The sequence below is a fragment of the Phalaenopsis equestris genome, unplaced genomic scaffold (assembly GCF_001263595.1).
Source record: "Phalaenopsis equestris unplaced genomic scaffold, ASM126359v1 Scaffold000511, whole genome shotgun sequence".
Lineage (NCBI taxonomy): Eukaryota > Viridiplantae > Streptophyta > Magnoliopsida > Asparagales > Orchidaceae > Phalaenopsis > Phalaenopsis equestris.
In genome coordinates, this window is record NW_018164951.1 from 3,326,479 (window position 1) to 3,345,785 (window position 19,307).

General features: G+C 32.4%; 1 protein-coding gene across 3 annotated transcripts in view; it reads left to right on the top strand.

Moving 5' to 3' along the window:
* Positions 1-19,086, top strand: part of LOC110028439 (uncharacterized protein At5g19025-like) — a 37,374-nt gene extending 18,288 nt beyond the window's left edge. Inside the window, exon 2 of one of the 3 annotated variants that reach the window (XM_020730281.1) lies at positions 18,848-19,086. In XM_020730281.1, coding sequence (XP_020585940.1) covers positions 18,848-18,890 — 43 coding nt within the window. In that variant the 3' untranslated portion in view covers positions 18,891-19,086. Of the gene's footprint in view, positions 1-3,634; positions 3,982-18,432; positions 18,596-18,847 lie in introns of those variants that run through there. The other 2 variants (XM_020730282.1, XM_020730280.1) reach the window with 2 other exon arrangements.
* The last annotated feature ends 221 nt before the right edge of the window (positions 19,087-19,307 follow it).

The following is a 19,307-nucleotide window of genomic DNA, read 5'->3' on the forward strand; positions in this document are numbered from 1 at the left end:
TCATTTATTCGGAATGTAGCAATTAAAGTGTCTTCCTTAAAAAAATTGAAACAGTTTTTTTAATAGAGTGGGGCCCTAATAGTTTTAAGGACATGGCTAATTTTTCCTAATGCAACTTCATTTTGTTGTGGGAAGTCAGTATAAGATCATTCATCAGATGATTTATTTTCATGAGAAGATCATTCATCATAAGATATTAGTGTTTGATTTAAATATTCCTTCCCATTACTAGAGCTAATACATTTAATTAATATTTGGCAAGGATTATTTTATGGAATATGGGAAAGGTTTATTTTCATGAGAAAATGTTAGGTTTTGTGTGATTAATCATCTATGAAAGTAACAAATTATTTAACCCCCATTAATATTAATGAAGCAGAATAGTCCAAGATCAGTATGAATTAAGGAAAATAGTATTGAGGTTTTTGAGTTGCTTGGGTGTAGGAACCTTTGGTGTTTAGCCATTTGGCACACCATATGTTGAAACTTCCCATCTTTCATTTTATTGAATAATGTTGATAGAAACTTGGATTCTATCACACTAAAAGATGGGTTCCATTTAAATATGGAGCTAAGCTTGTGCTCTTCTTGCATCCAAATTTGTTGATTAATGGATTATAGTACCCGTGTCTAGATATTACAATATATCTTTTTCTTTAGCGCACCAAATCATTTTCTTCGTGGCTCCATCTAAAATTTGACGAGGAATAGGTTAAAAGAATAAGAATTTATTTTAGGTCTAGTTTCTAGTGATTATAGTTGGAGGTGTCGAAGGACGGGTTTTAGTGACAAATTGAGGATTGTGAGTGGGAAGCCATTTGGAAGGTAAACTGTGACGATGGGAATTCAACATTAACAACGGGTGATAGGTGGGAGATAGACAAAAGGTGGTAGATTTTGGCCTAGACAAATCATAGAAACAAACTCTAGGACTATCTTTCCTGGATCTCTGTTACAATGTAGACCAGAAAATGATTTAAATTTTATGTGTTTTATTGAATATTTTCCCCCTCTATTTATATAGTAGAATTGTATATTATGATTAGTGATGCCTGCTTATTGAAAGTGCTATAGCATGTATATATATTTTTTCTTGAAAATTGGAGAGGAATTTTTGCCTCATGAGGCTTATAGATTGTGAATGATTGATGATAAGACAAGAGTCTAGCTTTTGTAATACTACGGATTGTTGGACTGACCACTATGCAGGTTAATATTTACAAATAAATTAAAAAAATAAACATATATAGGAAATGATAAATAAAGCTATAACAAAATCTAATTTGTGTGTAATTCTGAATGTAATTTTATTTGAAGCCTAGTTGGGTATTTGGTCTTCCGTGGGACACTAGTACTATACTTTGCTTGACTCTCACTTTTTGTCGAATAATTAACTTTTTAGTATTAATGAACATAGGAAGAGTTTGCAGGCTTGTAAATGATTTGGCAATTGCTCAAAACTGAACTGCATATTAACCATAAGGGCGATTGCTAACTACAAACTACTCTCAATTAGTATGGCTTAGATCTACTTGTCATTTATTAGTCGGTTGAGTTGGTAGTTTGCAATATATTATTTTCAGTACATGCAGAATTGTAGTTAGTATTAAACCTTCATCCTACTGTTGATCTCATTTTGAGGTCATTACTCTTTTTCTTAAGATCCTAGGATCTAGCTCTAAGGGTTCCTATTGACTATCTTAGAAAATTAGTATTGGAATTCATCCCCTTAGAAATTCCAGCCACTTTCTATTTCTCTTGTGATGTCTCGCATTGATGATCTCAAAACCATCGTCGTATGGTCGAGTGGTTAAGGACTATCATGTGGAGACTTAAGGAGAAGTTCCCAATAGGATCTCAAGCCTTAGGAAAACTTTTTCAAAACTTTATCCACCCACACGCACATGAAATGCACAAAATTCACGAAGTTGCACATGATCGGACTAGATTTAACTTAAAGAAAGGGTGAAAACGCGAAGTTCTCTGGACGACCTCCGATAATAAGCAGTTGATCTGGATAAGTTGTCTGACTGTTTGGTTTGTGTGTTTGGAAAACAACTGATTCTGGATAAATGACTATTCTGCTCCTGTTTTTGATATGTTGTTTAGCTTTTTGGTTTATGTGTTTTGTAAACAGCTGGTTTGCAGATTTTTTTAGTTAAATAAACAATCTGGTACGCAAAAGTTATAATGTTATCAACAAAACTGCAATGTCTGCTTATTAGATATTTTACGAACACTACACACCCTTGATAACAGTACAAAAAGATATATACCTCACCTAATAATGAGTATCATGAAACCTAAAAAAAAGAAGAAATAACTTGTTAAAATTATAAGGGAAAAAATAAAAATATTCATTTTAAAATGTAGAAGCATGTCACGACAAACTTTGCTCGGTTCTAACACCCCAGAACCCTGAGCAAACTTGTGGGCTGGGAAGTAGTCGAACTACAAGCGACGTTCTCAAGTTGTGATATTGACGATCATCGAACAACTGTGTCTGGCTGGGTTAACGTAGAAATAGACGTACTGTCTGCCCAGCTGAAGAACTTGCAGTCCTCTGATTCATGTGCCCATCACGGGCACTTGTAGAATTGTCGCCCGTAGCTATGTTGTTGACGTGACGTGAGTAATAAGGACGACAGTCTGCAACTATATAGCACTTGGTCGGGTTTCCCGAAAACCTGTAACTCATTTTACTACAATTATCAGAAAATTTCATGAAAAAAAACAATCGTTCAATTTGAAAAAAAGTGGAATAAAAAAAATTATCCAATTCAATGTTGATATAAGAATATAAAAATGGAAGATTTATATACAAGCCAATCAATTGCTATAAACCTTATTCATTGCCATGCTCATTGCGAACAACTCAACTTCAACTGTAGACAACAAAACTTGAATAAAAGAGCATTGATATGATTTGGAAACATAAATGACATGAATGGTATCAACGAACTTAAGAGGACCTTCTCAATGTGATCATTGTATTTATTTAAAAACTTCAATAAGGATGTGGAGTTTGCTGCATGCTGTGCTGAGAGAGAACAAAGTTCCATGGCCGCTAAATTGGTTTTTGAGGCAAGCAAGAGGATGTCCAGCTGTATGTGAACCATACACATGTACCCTAAGTGTTAAATTTACACCTCTAACACCTAACTCTTTATATTTACTTATAGAACATATAATTTCTAAACAATATAAAAAGTCATACTAATATTAGCTTTTTTGAAGTAAAACATATATTTTCATGTATACGTTTCAATATCATTTGCTAGGATGTTATAGCATTAGATAGGTAAAACATAATAAGTTAGTGTTATGTATGTAAATCCCCCTCTTAAGTTTGTTAAAATCATTTATGTCATTTATGTTTCCAAATCATATCAATGCTCTTTTATTCAAGTTTTGTTGTTTGCAATTGAAGTTGTTCGCAATGAGCATGGCAATGAATAAGGTTTATAGCAATTGATTGGCTTGTATATAAATCTTCCATTTTTATATTCTTATATCAACTTTGAATTGAATATTTTTTTATTCATATTTTTTCAAATTGAACGATTGTTTTTTTTCATGTAATTTCCTGACTGGTCTTTTCTCTCTTAAATAATTGTACTAAGCTTAGTTACAGATTTTCAGGAAAGTGCAAACAAGTGTTATGCCACTGCGGACTGTCATTCTTATTACTCACGTCACGTCAACAAGATAGCTACGGGTGACAATTTTACAGGTGCCCGCAGTAAGCACACAGATCACAAGACTGCAAGTTCTTCAGGTGGGCTGATAGTACGCCCTTTTCTACATTATCCCAAGCGGACATCGTTGCTCAGGGATCATCGATATCACAACTTGAGAACGTTGTTTGTAGTTTGACTACTTCCCAGCCGGATAAGTTTGCTTGGGATTATGGGGTGTCAGAACTGAGCAACGTTGGTCGTGACATGCTTCTATATTTTAAAATGAATATTTTCATTTTTTTCCTTGTAATTTTAACATTATATTTTCTTTTTTTTAGGTTTTATGATATCACTATTGGGTGAGGTCTATATTTTTTGGTACTGTTATTAAGGGGGTGGAGTAGTTGTAAAATATCTAATGAGTAGACATTGCAGTGTTGTTGAGAACATACAAGTTCTGCGTGAAAAATTATTCCATTAAATAAAACAATCTGCAAATCAATTGTTTACAAAACGCACAAACCAAACAGTTAAACAACTTATAAAAAACAGAGACAGAATGATCATTTATTCAGAATCAACTGTTTTCCAAACCACAAACTAAATAGCCAGACTGCTTATCTGGATCATCTACTTATCAACTACTTAACAAGATAAACAACTTATTTGGATAAGCTTTAATTGCCCGAAACAGACCCTTAATCCTCCTTAACAAGGATAACATATACGAATGTGCAAAGTTATGCTATGTGTCCCCTATAAACCTAGGTTTTAACACATGAAACCAATCATATAATCCATGAAGCTTTTGAAATAACTATGATTTTTCATAATATGTTTTCTGAAGACATTTAAATAACTCCAAAGTTAAGTAGCAATTTCAAGCATAATAATTATAAAATTTTTCATGTAAAAAAGCTTATAGATCCATATAACATACAACAACAACAACAACAACAAAAAAACCTTAATCCCACTACGTGGGGTCGGTTACATAAATCATTTTTCTCCATTACATTCTATTTTGTGTTATATTTTCATTTAGTTCTTGTAAATTAAGATAATTTTTTATACAATAAGCCCAAGTCTTCCTAGATCCATATAACATAGCTAGCACAATTTACTATTTTATTAGTGTCGCCAATAATTAAATAAAATAAAGTTGTTACAGACAAGTAATTCATGTAGGATGGTGGTTTAATACTAACTGTAGTTCATCATGTACTGAAAATAATATATTTAAACCTACAAACTCAACCAACTAATAAATGACGAGTAGATCTAAGCCATAGTAATTGAGAGTAGTTTGTAGTTAGCAATCGCCTTTATGGTTAATATGCAGTTCAGTTTTGAGCAATTGCCAAATCATTTACAATCATGCAAACTCTTACTATGTTCATTAATACTAAAAAGTTAAGTATTCGATAATAAGTGAGTGTCAAGGAAAGTATGGTACTAGTGTCTCACGGAAGACCAAATACCCAACTAGGCTTCAAATAAAATTACATTCAAAATTACACACAAATTAGATTTTGTTATAGTTTTATTTATCATTTTCTAAATATGTTTATTTTTTTAATTTATTTGTAATTATTAACTTGTATAGTAGTCAGTGTTGTTGAGATGAGAATGCTTAGGTGGATGAGTCGGTTTACACTTGGAGGCAAAATGCGAAACAAATATATTCCTGAAAGACTTGTGTAGCTCCAGTGGCAGACAACATTAGAGAGAGCCGTCTTTGATGGTTTGGTCATATTAAACATCGACTGTCTGATGTTTCTGTTAGGAGAGTATATGTTTTAGATGTCTTTTTAATAAGAAAGGTAGATGCAAAAGAATTGTGTAGAATGTATAAAAATAATCTTAATCTATTAGAATTAAATGAAAATAATACACTCAATATGGCTCCATGGATTAAAATAATTCATGTAGTCGACCCCTCCCACTTGGTGGGATAAAGGCTTTTTTGTTGTTGTTCTTGGTCTCTGGCTAATTGACTACATGTCATTGCACAATTGCATGTCTTTTTGACCACCCCCACATCAGGGAAATCAATCCTACTAATTGTTTTAACATATGTATAGATTTAATAACAATGGATCAAAGATTGGTTATATGTTTTGCTTCTTCGTCCACTTCTGCCTCTTTTTGACACCTTTTTACCTAATTTAATAAATATAGAGAATTTAACTTTTTGCTATAATTTCCCTAGGGAATACTAGCATTAGTAAGATTTTCCAACTCATGTTAGATAATCTACCTAATTGACTTGTTATTTTGTTTTCATGCACTATTATCCATTTTATATAAAGGGTTGTTTCCTTTGTAAGCTAACATTGATGTGATTATTGAAGTATGAACTATCGATGATGACCAGGTAAGTATCAAGTAAAACCAATTTGGAACCGCTCCACAAGCCATCTCATCACTATATACCTTGGTGGTTGCAAATTTCGAGCATTACTAACAATCATTCATTTTTTAAACCCTTCTGAATCTAATTTAAGGAATAAGGATTTGGATAGTGTGTGGTTTTCTTCTCTATTTCTGTACCAAATTGGGAGAAATGAGGTTTTTTTACTATCAGTTCAATGGTGGCTTTGATCATCTTTTGCTTGGACTTATATTGTCAAAGTGAGCATCTCCTCAACGTGTCCATATAGGAGGACGACCTTGTCACTCTTTGCTTTAGCGTTGCCATTGTAGTTTGTAGATAAGGGATTGGTCATCCTTGTTGTCTACCACAAATTATTGATTATTTTTTTTTTCTTTCATTTTCATGGAAGAGTTGAGGGTGCTGTTTCCAATAGTCTTTTTTTCTGACTTATATCTAATAATGGTTATAGGGTTTATCAAATATATGTCTTTTGTAAGCGTTCCTCTTTGGATGTTTCTTGGGTTTTCTCCATTTTTCTTTAGTTATTGCATTTTATGGTCATTGAAACACACTGGCTTACTTGAGGTTATTGATTGGTAACAAACTAACTTTATTTTAAATTTTAAAATGAACTCTTGGGCTAAATTTCATCAATGTTGTATCTCACCAAGATATATTTCCCAATGTGATCCCCTGATGATAGATCTTTTTACTATACTATCCACAGATTGCTCTTATTGTTGTCCCAATCTATTCCATTTATTCTAATGATATTTTACATACTTTGTTGAGTAGACTTCTCATCTTTCAGTTGCTTGCACATCTCCCAAATTATTTCTTAATGGATATTATTTTTCACATTGGCATTCCACCATACCAGGGTATGGTGACTTAACTTTGTGACGTTATCATAGATGTTATATCCCTAGAAGGTGAAGTCTCTAACTTGTTGATTTATTCATCTAGTTTCTCGGTATCAATTGCCGCATCATAAGTAGAAAAATTCACATTGATTTATATTTTGAATGGTAACTTCCTTAATAAATATTAAACCTATCCTCATCTCATCCTCTCCAATCATATTTGTATTACAAAAATGGACAAGGAATGCAGGTTGGTCCATTAGTTGCAAGGCATCCTCATGTTTTCCATAATACTGGCTAATTTTATTAGTCTGGCACTTGATTGGTTAGTTTGATTTAAAATTATCGTTATCCATTGATTTTCTTTCTTCACACTTCTCTTTCTTTTCTTTTTTCTTGAATTTTTTTTACCCCTAAGAATTGACTCTCCGGTCTTTATATTCCTTTTTTGTTTGCACCAAGCAACAAGGATTAATGTTTTGATGGACACTTGATAATCAACCTGTTAATCTAAGGATGCAAGTTAATAGGCAGCTAAAATAGATTAATAGGAAATATTAAACTGGTTCCCAATTGATCTATGTATCAAATTAAAATTACATTGAGCTATGTTTTGTGTAGGGGTGTAAAATGAGTTGAGTCAAGCTCAAGCCACCATGGCTAGAGCTTTATTAATTAATCAAGCTCTCAAGCAAACTTAATTCTATCAGTTTGAGTTTAGTCATTTATTATGAAAGACAGCAAAATGATTCTGATTCAAATAGTAGTTATATTAAACTGGTAACAAAAGCTTACTTAATAATAGGAATTTAGATATAATTTTAAATATTTTTCTTTGCATTGTACTTGAATAATTTTGTTTTAACTAATCTTTGAGCATATTTTATGTTAACATTTTTTAAATCAGTCTATTGATAAGCTAACTAGTCCAATTAGGGTTGGCTCTAGCTTGGCTTGTTAATTGAAGAATCTATCGTTTGGAGTTTTGAACTCTCTTATGAGTCATGATTGACGCTTGAATTGTGCTTCAAAATTTTGATATTTAATCATCATTGTCAACAATTTATCCAAAAAAGTAGACCACAAGAGTTCAACAAACTTGCTCTATTTATTTTTAATGTCATATGCTTAAAATAAGGAATGTTTATTTTTTAGTCTTATTCGAAGTTCATGGTAAGATTGACCATCCCCTCTATGAACAAATCCTTGATAGTTACATACATTTCATTTATAAAAAATAGGATTTGTTGATTATTGTGACTTCATTCATTTGATTGAATAAGTAATAAATATATATACATACATTAATGCACATATTTTGCCCCGACATGTGTAAATGTAACAAAAAACTCTTCCTTCCTTCTTTTTCTCATTAAAGACATGTTACACACACACTTTTTCTCTCTCCCTCTTTATCTCCCAATCTCTATAAATTAGGAATATTTCTAATAGAGGAAAAAACCTTATAATTAGATCTGTAAATAGGTTTCCTATAATCAAGCTTTCTAATATACAACAACAACAACAACAACAACAAAGCTTTAATCCCACTACATGGGTCAGCTACATGAATCCTTTTTCTCCATTGCGTTCTATTTAGTGTCATATTTTCATTTAGTTCTAGTAAATTATGATCATTTTTAATACAATAAGCCCAAGTTTTCCTAGGTCTACCTCTGCCTTTCTTAACACAAGTCGAAAACTTTCTAATATACAAGCATATATATTTATCATGCTCGGATTTTTACAAATATAAGTGACCTTGGCTCCATTCAGATCCTTTATGTAGATGCCCCCTATTTATTCCCTAGTTTTTACATGAGCTATTTAAATTAAATTGTTGAATATTTTCATAAATAAAATGGCAATATCATTTGCTCATGGAAGGCAGGGTTTGATGTAATATGGATTGCAGCTTGATTATCACAGAATTTTGCTGGAACTGTCATCTTTAAACCCATTCAACCAACAATTGGGAGACCTACATCAATTAAGTTAAAGTTTAGATCAATTTTGGACGTTGCCCAGTCTGCATCAGAGAAACATTTAATATTTATATGTCCATGTTCATGTTATGAATACCTTCATCAAGAGGTCCATTGAGGTAACATAGTATTTGTTTCAAAGCTGACTAATGATGGACTGTGGAGGAAGGCATAAACTTAATGTGTAGTGCTAATTGAATCTACAATATCAAGACAATTTACTTGTGTTTTAATTTCCCATTAACTTTCTATATCGTTCATGATTATTAAAAAACTGTCCCTCGCTAACTTGTTGAGTAGGAAGCGTTGGAGTACTACGTGGTTTGACTTCTAATTTCTTAGTTTCTTCTAACAAATCCAATACATACTGTCGTTGAGATAGAAAGATACCTTCTTTGCTCCTTGATACCTCAATCCCTAATAAGTACTTCAAAGAACCCAATTTTTTAGTACTGAATTGATTTTGAAGAAATAATTTCAATTATAAGATTTATTGTGCATTGTTTCCAATAATAATAATGTCATCAACATAAACCACCAATAAAATGATTTCTGAAGCAAAGTCTTTCTAGAATATAGTGTGAACTATTCTTCTTTTTTACATCCTAAACCTCTCTATTATTTGGCTAAATTTTCCAAACTTTGCTCGAGGGCTTTGCTTGAATCGATGTAAGGACTTTCAAAGATGACATAATTTTCCAGACTCCCCCAGAGCAACAAACCCTGGGGTTACTCCATGTAGACCTCTTTTGAATGATCACAACGCATAAATGAAATCTTCACATCTTGCTAGTGCAGGGTCAATTAGTCATTACATCCAATGATATTACTAGACAGACTGACATCAACTTAGCTACCAAAGAGAATGTGTCCAACTAGTCGATAAGTTTGGGTATATCCCTTAGCAACCAATTGAGTTTTAAGAAGAGATGCAAATCCATCAGAACTGAAATTTGCTGCAAAAACTCACAACCAACAACCTTCTTGCCATAAGATGGTTCAACTAATTCCCAAGTTCCATTTTTCAGTTAAGGCATTCATCTTATCAAGCATTGTTGCCCACCCAGAATGGGATAGGGCTTGGTGAACATATCTTGAAAACTCAACAGAGTCAAGAGGAGAAACAAACAAGTAAGAGTTGGCAAATAATTGATTATAATTAACATAATAGAAAATGGGATAGACATTTTGACATTTACATCTGCAAAGAGCCATAGGTAAATCAATGTCACTGGGATGGGGATCCACTGAGGAAGATGATAATAGTGCTAGAAGAAAATCACGGGAGTGAGATCTTCTCCATTAAACATTGGTGATAGGTGACCTAAGCTGAGACTTTGGAATTGGAAGTAGAGCTAGAGCAGGGTCTAGACTTATGATGTGAATATATTAGCAACTTATCAAAATCTTGTAAATAATTAGACACCAATGAGTTAAAAAAATGGGGTTTATTCATGAAATGTGACATAAACATAAATCAAGGACCTGCTTAAGTGAGGGGAAAACATCAATACCCATTTTACAATTGAGAACATCCTAGAAAGAAACACCTTAATAACTTGGAGCTTAATTTATAAACTTTTGGATGAGTAACACGAACAAAAAAAGTACACCCAATTATGCATTGTCAATAGGAAAAAGAGATTTAGTTGGAAATAAAACTTGATAGGATGTTTGTAAAACAGTAGAAGACCCGATTGCTAAAAATATGTAATAGAACCGCTTCAACCAAAACTCTTCAGGCACGTTCGTTTGAAACAAAAGAGCTCTAGCCGTCTGAGGAAGATATCTATTTTTACTTTCAGCTACTTTATTTTATGGAGTATCGACACATGATGACTGGTGAAGCATCCTATTTTGCATCATGTCTTCTGAAAGGGTGCAAAAAAGTATTCTTTGGTATTGTCACTTCACATAACCTTAACCGAAACATTGAATTGAGTTTTAATTTCGATACAAAAAGATTGAAAACATGAAAGTAACTTGATACGCGATTTCATAAAATGAAGTCAAGTCATATGAGAAAAATCATCTACTAAAGTGATAAAATACCGAAAGCCATTAGATAAACTAGGGCATTGTCCCCACACATAAGAATGAACCAACTCACAACTATGAATAACTCTTTTCTAAAGTCTCAAAATAGAATAAAAACGATTGTATTGACCGAATTGGCTGGGCTCATAATTTAAAGATAATAGCTGCTGAAATTGAGGGTATAATTTTTTCAACATTGATGGATGTCCTAATTGACAATGGATCTCAAAAGGGGATAAGGTGCTGGAACAGGCTATGGATCTAGGTAGCTCATTGTCCAAAATGTATAGCCCGCCTCCCCGATTCCCATCCTTTACCAATTATCTTCTTCATCATAAGATTCTGAAATAGACGATGATAAGGAAACAATAAAAATACAACAATTAAGAGCACGTGTAATTTTTCTAACATAAAAAAAATTAAAAGAAAAAAGTTTTAAAGTGAGAACAAAAGTTAGAGCAATGTGGGTGTAATATTAATAGTGCTAGAATCAAAAAAAGGTAGTTATTAAAAGTAGAAAAGTTTTAGATTACCTGTCATGTTGTTTGTAGCACTAGAATCAATGAGTCATTGTGTGATGATCAAAGATGATAAATACATTATTATTTGAGTCAGCAAAGGCTTGATTGATGGAGATTTCTTGGGCACTTTCTAAAATTTGATGAACTCGGCATATTCATTTGTAAAGATGGAAAGAGTACTCAGAGAGGCCTTTGTAATACTGATAATGTGAGCTGGATGTGATTTAGAGCACTTTGGTTCTTTTTGAGCAACTTATGACATACTCTTTTCGTATGACCATGTGTATGATACTAATAACACACTACCTCCATCCTTAATTTCTAGAATTCAGAGTTTTACTTATATAATTGTCCTGAGAGTGATGTTTAATAATGTCTGTATTTTCCTGTCTAGCAAAAGCACTAGGCTGTTGTACACTTGAGAAATGGCGTGCAAAGTTAAAAATTGAACTAAGAATTGAAAAAATGACAAATTCAAGCCATTAAAAGTATGCAAAGCTATAACAAAAAGTTTTAAACCAGAGAATGAATGCATCACAACTCAAATTAAAAACTATAGCAGAAAACTAAAATGAAATGCTAGTGCACAAAGCTCAACATGGCCACAAGAGAGAATGATCATTTATCTATATCAGGGTCTAAATGGTCATTTATCCAGAAACAAATGCAAATCAATTATTTTTCAAACACAAACCAAACAACCAATCAGCTTATCCGGATCAGCTGCTGATCAACAACTTTTTATGATAAACTGCTTAACTGGATAAGCTGGATGAGCTGCAGTTGCCCTAAACAGACCCTAAATCTGTCACATGATGTTTTTGTTCATTCGCCATAATCAGTGTCACTAAGTAGTAAGTCCCGAAGGACAAACTGCCAAAGCACGCGATAAATAACTCCCTGTCCCACTATTCAAAGATCTCTAAATAAAGGAAAAGAATTGACCTTGATAATCTGAGAAAATAGACACACACCGATGATCGCTACTTTCTCTACAGTACACCTAGTGATTTAGGAATTTAATATTATAATTTTAAAATATATTTAATAACTCAAGATTTACCACGACTAAATATTATTCACTAGGTATTAACGCAAGTCCACGTATCGCTCAAGTAATATATAATTTTCTTTAAATACAGTATTGATTCTATAGGGAAGACAATAAAGTATACAGACTTAAGAAAAGATCTATTAGAATTTAAGGATTCTTAGCTAGGAAATAGGTTTGATGTTGACTAAGACTCTGTTTGGCGCAACTGTTGATTATTTATAATCTGCTGATAAACAAATTATTCTGATAATCTGCAGATTATGAGAATAATCTGGCTTGCTGTTTAGGGCAGCTTATTCAGATTAGCTTATTGGTGGTTAAATGACATTCCTGCCCTTGATAAAACTGTTTGGGGCAGTTTATTCAGAATAGTTTATTGTTAGTACAAAAACATATAGTGCAGAATCATACAATCATCATATATCAGTTTCAAAAGATGCCATACAGTTCTCGCACTCTCGTGAGTACAAGAAAAAATAAAAAAAGAACAAAGGCAAGTACAACTACAATGAGAAATATTAAATTGTTTAATTTCAAACTCTGGGTATGCCTGTCCTTAGCTGCACTATCAACCTCGGAAAACATCAGATTCACATGACTGCTGGCAGTGTAATATGCGGGACTATCAGCCCACCGGAAGAAACCGCAACGAGCTGAAACACCCTTGACACAACCGTATAACTGCCTCTCAAAGCTATGAGACTGACATGACGTGAGCAACGGAGACGGTAGTCCACAATAACACAAAATACCTCTGTCTGTAACTGATATTCTAGAAGTTATGTTGGTATAACTGCAAAAAAAATAAAAGAACCAAATGTCAGCTTAAGATATTTAAAAAAAAACCAAAATTAAATGCATATGAATAGAAACCTATAATCTTATTAAAGAAAAACTTGGTAGATCAACAGCCACAGATAACATCTGTGATAGACTCCCTTAAAGCAATCATATCAGCCAAAATGCCATTTTGTATGTACTTAACTCCTGAATTTCTAATGAACCAAACTCATACCTATATTTCCTAAAAAAATGAATTAATTGCAGCCCATAAACATCAGATCATAAACTTGAAAAACAGGAAGTAGTACCAGCTCATAAAGCTTTAATGCTATAACCATTGCCGTACTTAACATAAAACTATAGATAATAGCATGAATTCCTCTCATAGAAAGTTCTAAAGCCCAGCAAAAATTGAAACAAAATTCGGGAGTTAGCTTTAAGGAAACAGAAAAAATCGAGACCAAATTTCTGGAGCAATAAAAATGCATTCTCCGCACTTTTCTTCAAGCCTAGCAATTGAAACAAAATTCGGGCACTTTTCTTCAAGCCTAGCAAACATGGATTCCTCTCATAGAAAGTTCTAAAGCCCAGCAAAAATTGAAACAAAATTCGGGGGTTTAGCTTTAAGGAAACAGAAAAAATCGAAACCAAATTTCTGGAGCAATCAAAATGCATTCTCCACACTTTTTTTCACGCTTAGCAAAATAATGAAAGGAAACCGTAAAACCATAAAGATCCATTCGCATTGTTCGAGTTGAGAACGAAAAAGATGAAAGCCTTTGCTCTTCCGTCAAGGAAGGAAAAAAAAACAAAGAACAACGACGCTCGACCATTCACGCCCAGCGACGTTCGATCCCTCTACGAAATGACGGTGAGGTAAAACATACCTTACGAATCAGAAAGAAAAATTGAAAGGAACACGGTCCGATCTCTTCTACGTTGAAGAAATTTGATCGCAGGCAACGACCTAGGGAGGTAGAGCGCGAGGGAGATCAGGGGTATCTAGGGCAACGATGCAAGCCGAAAGCGGGACACGGGTCTTGACACGCGTTGAAGCCCTTAAGAAAATGTTCGAAGCGAGACGCAGTGCAATGTGAAGAATCTGAGCGAACGGTCTTCCAAACACTGCGGCGGCGTTTTCAAAACGGCGGGAACACTGCCGCACCTAAATAGGCTGCCCCAAACGGGCCCTAAGTAATTCTACTAAACTATTTCTACTGCTCTAAGTTTACTAAATAGTTAAATACACTATGCTAAATTAAACAAAAGGTTTATTATTAGTCAAAAATAAGTATAAAATGCAGGAGGAAAATTAACTTGTTAAAATACATGTCAACCGAGTAACAAAATGACCGACAACACAGACCGAGCAGAACATGTTTTCTTGAATCATATTTTTATGTTGTCAAATTCTCAAATCATGGCACACATAGATACATGAGTTTTGCAATTCAAAAAAATGGCTCGGGCTCTTGTTTTGTAAATAACAATGTTTTGAGTGCTATGTATGTAATTATCCCTAGATAATATTATTAAAGCAATATTGCTATTCAGACAACATTGCATTCTTTTCCATGTTGTGGATTTGGTTTAAAATCATCTTATTTAAAAAAAATTGAAGTGTTATTTAAAGCAATTAATCGTGATTATTACTATTATTATTATTTTTTTCAACTTTTAGGACCATTGGTCTAGTTAGCATCTATTTAATTGCAATTTAGATTAGCTTTTTCTTAATTACTAGTGTTATTTATATTACCTCAATATTATATTTAATATTAAATCAAACATTGATTATGATAAATTTGATAACATTACATCAACGAAAGCATTACAACAAACAATCCCCTATTCTTCTTTATATGCAGGTATGCATGTGAAGATGCTTTTAGAAAAAAATATTTTTCTTATCGTAGGCACTTCAAACTACCATATTACATTTTCTATAATATTAAAACAAAATTTTAAACCAAAAATCAAATTAAAATATTCAAATCAATGAATGAAAATGTGGAATACTGAAGTATAAAGAGGCTAGGGAACCTGATGCCATATCTTTGTGAAAAAGTCGTGAAAAGTGATTTATTCTCCTCTTTTTCAAAGTTTACTGCCCTATCAATGAAATATTGAAGGAACAATAACTGCGTATGACTTTTAAAGCAAGCACCATTCTTGAAGTGGATTTTTTATAATGAACCATTGCAATGTTTATTTATTCACTTCAATTCAATTAAAGTATAAACCACTAGTATTGAGACATTCAAGTGAGTACAATCCCATGATTTTGTATTTATATGCACATCCAGCTTAAAAAAATTAGGGTCCGTTGAGGGGGTTGGCAATTAACAATAAATGCTTAATTTTGTTAGCTGGTGTTGGTATCATACTTATTTTTTTTCTTTTATAAAATTCAAATAACAGCATTTTTAGAACTACAACATTCTAGTATATGTAGTTATAAAAAGCTATTTCTCATCATATAAATTTCTAAGTTGTAGTAATAAATTTATTGCCTTATAGGATTATGGTTACTATTTGATAAGTAAAGGTGTGAGAAAATTGTCCCAAACAAATCTTAGTTAAAGATTTTATTCGTCTTTATGATGTTAAAATCCTACCATGTGTTAAATAATAATAATAATAATAAATAAGAAGCAAAAAATAAACAAATCCTACTAGGTGTTTGGCTATAGCTCCACTCTTTTTTGGCTTTTGCCACAGGCTATTAGTGTCAATATTTCTACTTTCTCCACATCTGACATCTCTACAAATTCATCTGCAGCTTTGGTGTTTTGTTTTGATTTGACCAGCTCACTATTTGGCCTATTCCAAGCTGAAGTCTCTAAAAACATTTAAGGGCTTTACTCTCTTCTTTCTAGTTCTCTAAATTCTCCAGCCTAAATCCTAAACGCTTATGTTGCCTTGGCATTTTACTGAGAATGATTCGATCCTTTGCTATTGTGGTTGATCTGATTGTTGCCTTGGCATGAGGGCTTATTTTTCATATCCTCCCAGCTGGAAATAGCTTTGGCTTAAATCTCCATACTTTATTAAAATTTTTTTGGGAAATTTACATACATGCCACTCAATTCTTATGTATTTACATATCTAACAGCCAAATTTTGATATTTACGCTTATAATTTGTTGGTGTCATTAACCTATGCACGAGAAGGTGTATTTCACTTTTAAACAGTAAATATTACTGGTATTTTTTAATTGATTTTAAAGATTTGAATGATATGCATATAAATATGAATGTTTGGTGTTGATACGTGAATACAAAAGAATTGAGGGGTATGTATGTAAATTCCCCAAATAAAATATTCCCTTTTTTGCTACATTATTATTTTTTTAATCTCAAATTTCATTGTTAAGTTTGTGCTCTTGCTAGAGAGCTTATTTTGACAACTATTTACGAGTATATTTAGAGTACACATGGATTTATTTATTATACAACCTAATTCCCAATACTGACCTAAGAAATAATGACTCAGAACTTTCCTAGGAGCAAATCTCTCATTGGAAGTTGAGATTGGTAACACTACCTAAATGTTGATTTTTCTATGACTAGTTTGGTGCATTCTCCTTGAGTATTAGGAATACCATTAAATAAAGGAAATTCTGTAACTAATCAACATAAATGAACTTTTTTTTCTTTTGTTTTCATCGTTGTTGGAGGTAGGATGAGGTTTTTCCAAGTCATAAAAATTAAAAGGGTCTTTACTTACATACCAAACAATTTCTATGTAATTACATATCGGACACCCAAAAATTCATACTTACATGCCTGCCACTTAAACCTTTAATATTGCATAAAAAATTTCACAATCACTATTTTCTTAAAAGTCAAGTATACCTTTTCATGCATATAGGTTTATGACACCAATATGTTACAAGTATAAATATCAAAATTTAGGTGTAAGAGATGTGAATACATTAAAATTGTTAAACCTTGAATTGGACTAAGTTGGCTTTTGGAGCTTGGGTGGGCTTTGAAAATTACGCATGTAAGTAAAAAGGTTATTTCATGCATACCACAGAATTTCTAGGTAATTACATGCCCCAACACCTAAAATATCATATTTTGCATGCATGCCACTCGAATTTTTAACATCAAATAAAAAAAAAAATTCACAATCACTATTTTGTTAAAAGTCAAGCGCATTTTTTAATGCATATGTTTATAACTCCAATATGTTACAGATATAAATATGAAACTTTAGGTGTAAGATCTGTAAATACATAAGAATTGCGTGGCTTGCAAGTAAATTTCCCAAAATAAAATGGTTAAACCCAGAATTGGACTAAGGTGGCTTTTGGAGTTAGGCCAGGCTTCGAAAATTACGCATGAATTAGAAAACATGGAGAAGCTATGCCAAATTTTGAATTAGCTCAGCTAAGTATCAGAAAGATTTTATCTTCTTATAGGTTGCTATGAAGCATAAATTTTGTTCCTTATGGAGAGTTGGATTATTTTGAGTTTCATGACATCCCTTGTGCCTATGTTTCAAGGGCATCAGATCAGCATAACGGTTGGACACAAATATACAATATATGATGTGGGGTCAAAATATATGACTAGGGATATGTAGGATAAATTACTTTTCAATGCAAAGATATTTTATTTCTTATACCTGTGTTTTTGATTCTTTATTCATTCTATCAAGTTTGTTGGATCTTCTATTAAGCTACTTGGCATGATTATTATTGCAAATGCTTTCATATAGGGGCATTTACATACATACCTCCCAATTCTTATGTATTTGTATATCTAACATCTAAAGTTTACTTTTTTACATTCACACAACCCGAACCTTTCATATCACATAAAAAAACACCACAATTTTGACTTTCAAATTGTGAAACACAGCTTTTCCTTCATAGGCAAGGTGGCCTTGTATGTAAAAAATTAAAGTTTTGTTGTTAGATCTGTAAATACATAGGAATTGAGTGGTATGTATGACTGCTATCTTTCGTAGTTTCTTCACATGTAGAAGATCTCCATTCTTATGTAGACTGTATTCAAATGGAATTATAAGCTTCTTTTCAATCATAATTGCGTTGGGTGTTTGCCTCTGATTTGTTCGACTTTTTCTTCCCCTGTTTAACTATTTAACTTTCACTTTTGCAGGCACTTCCGTTAACATAATAAACTGTGAAGCATATCGTTTTAGAAAACGATCATTTTTTTGAAGGGGAATTTACATCCACATCACACAATTCTTTTGTATTTACATGTCTAGCATCTAAGTTTTGATATTTGTTTGCGTTTAAGTATGTAATTCACTTTTAATTTTTTTTTTATCAGTGCTATTTTTTATGTGATGTGAAAGATTTGAATGTTATATATATTAGAAGTTTAGCTGTTTGATATGTAAATATATAAGAATTGCGTGGTACGTACGTAAATTTCCATTTTTCGAGTGGCATAGAATACCTTTATGCTTGAAAATTTGCTATTAAATGAAATTTATTTTTCCTTATTTTTTTCAGAATATCATATAACTAATAATATGTTGGATTTTTATTTATTTATTTATTTGCAGGACAATGGGGAACTTAGCTCTGGAGGGAGGTGTCACCGGGTAACTGGCTCTTACCTTACCCCACAGATTTTCTCAAGTAGATAAGATTCCGACAATTAGTTTTTAATTGTTTTTATGCTTAAAATTACATTAAAAATTTGAAGGAGCATGTTCTCGACCATGGTTGTCGTCATTGGACAGCTCTGCAGAGAGAAATTCTTCTAAGAAATTCTTAGCATAATAACTATTTATCAATTATCAATGACATTAGTTTTGGATCACTTTTATTTTTATTTTGATTTATTTTAATATGTATTTTAAATTTAAATTGCATATATTTAATATATTAAATATATATTGTATTTTGATGTTTTATTGAATACTATATGTTGAATATCAAAATACATTTCTCTTCTGGTAGCCGTTGCCAATGTGGCATCCGGCAGTGGTTCACGGCAATGGTAGTTTTAAAATTATTTGA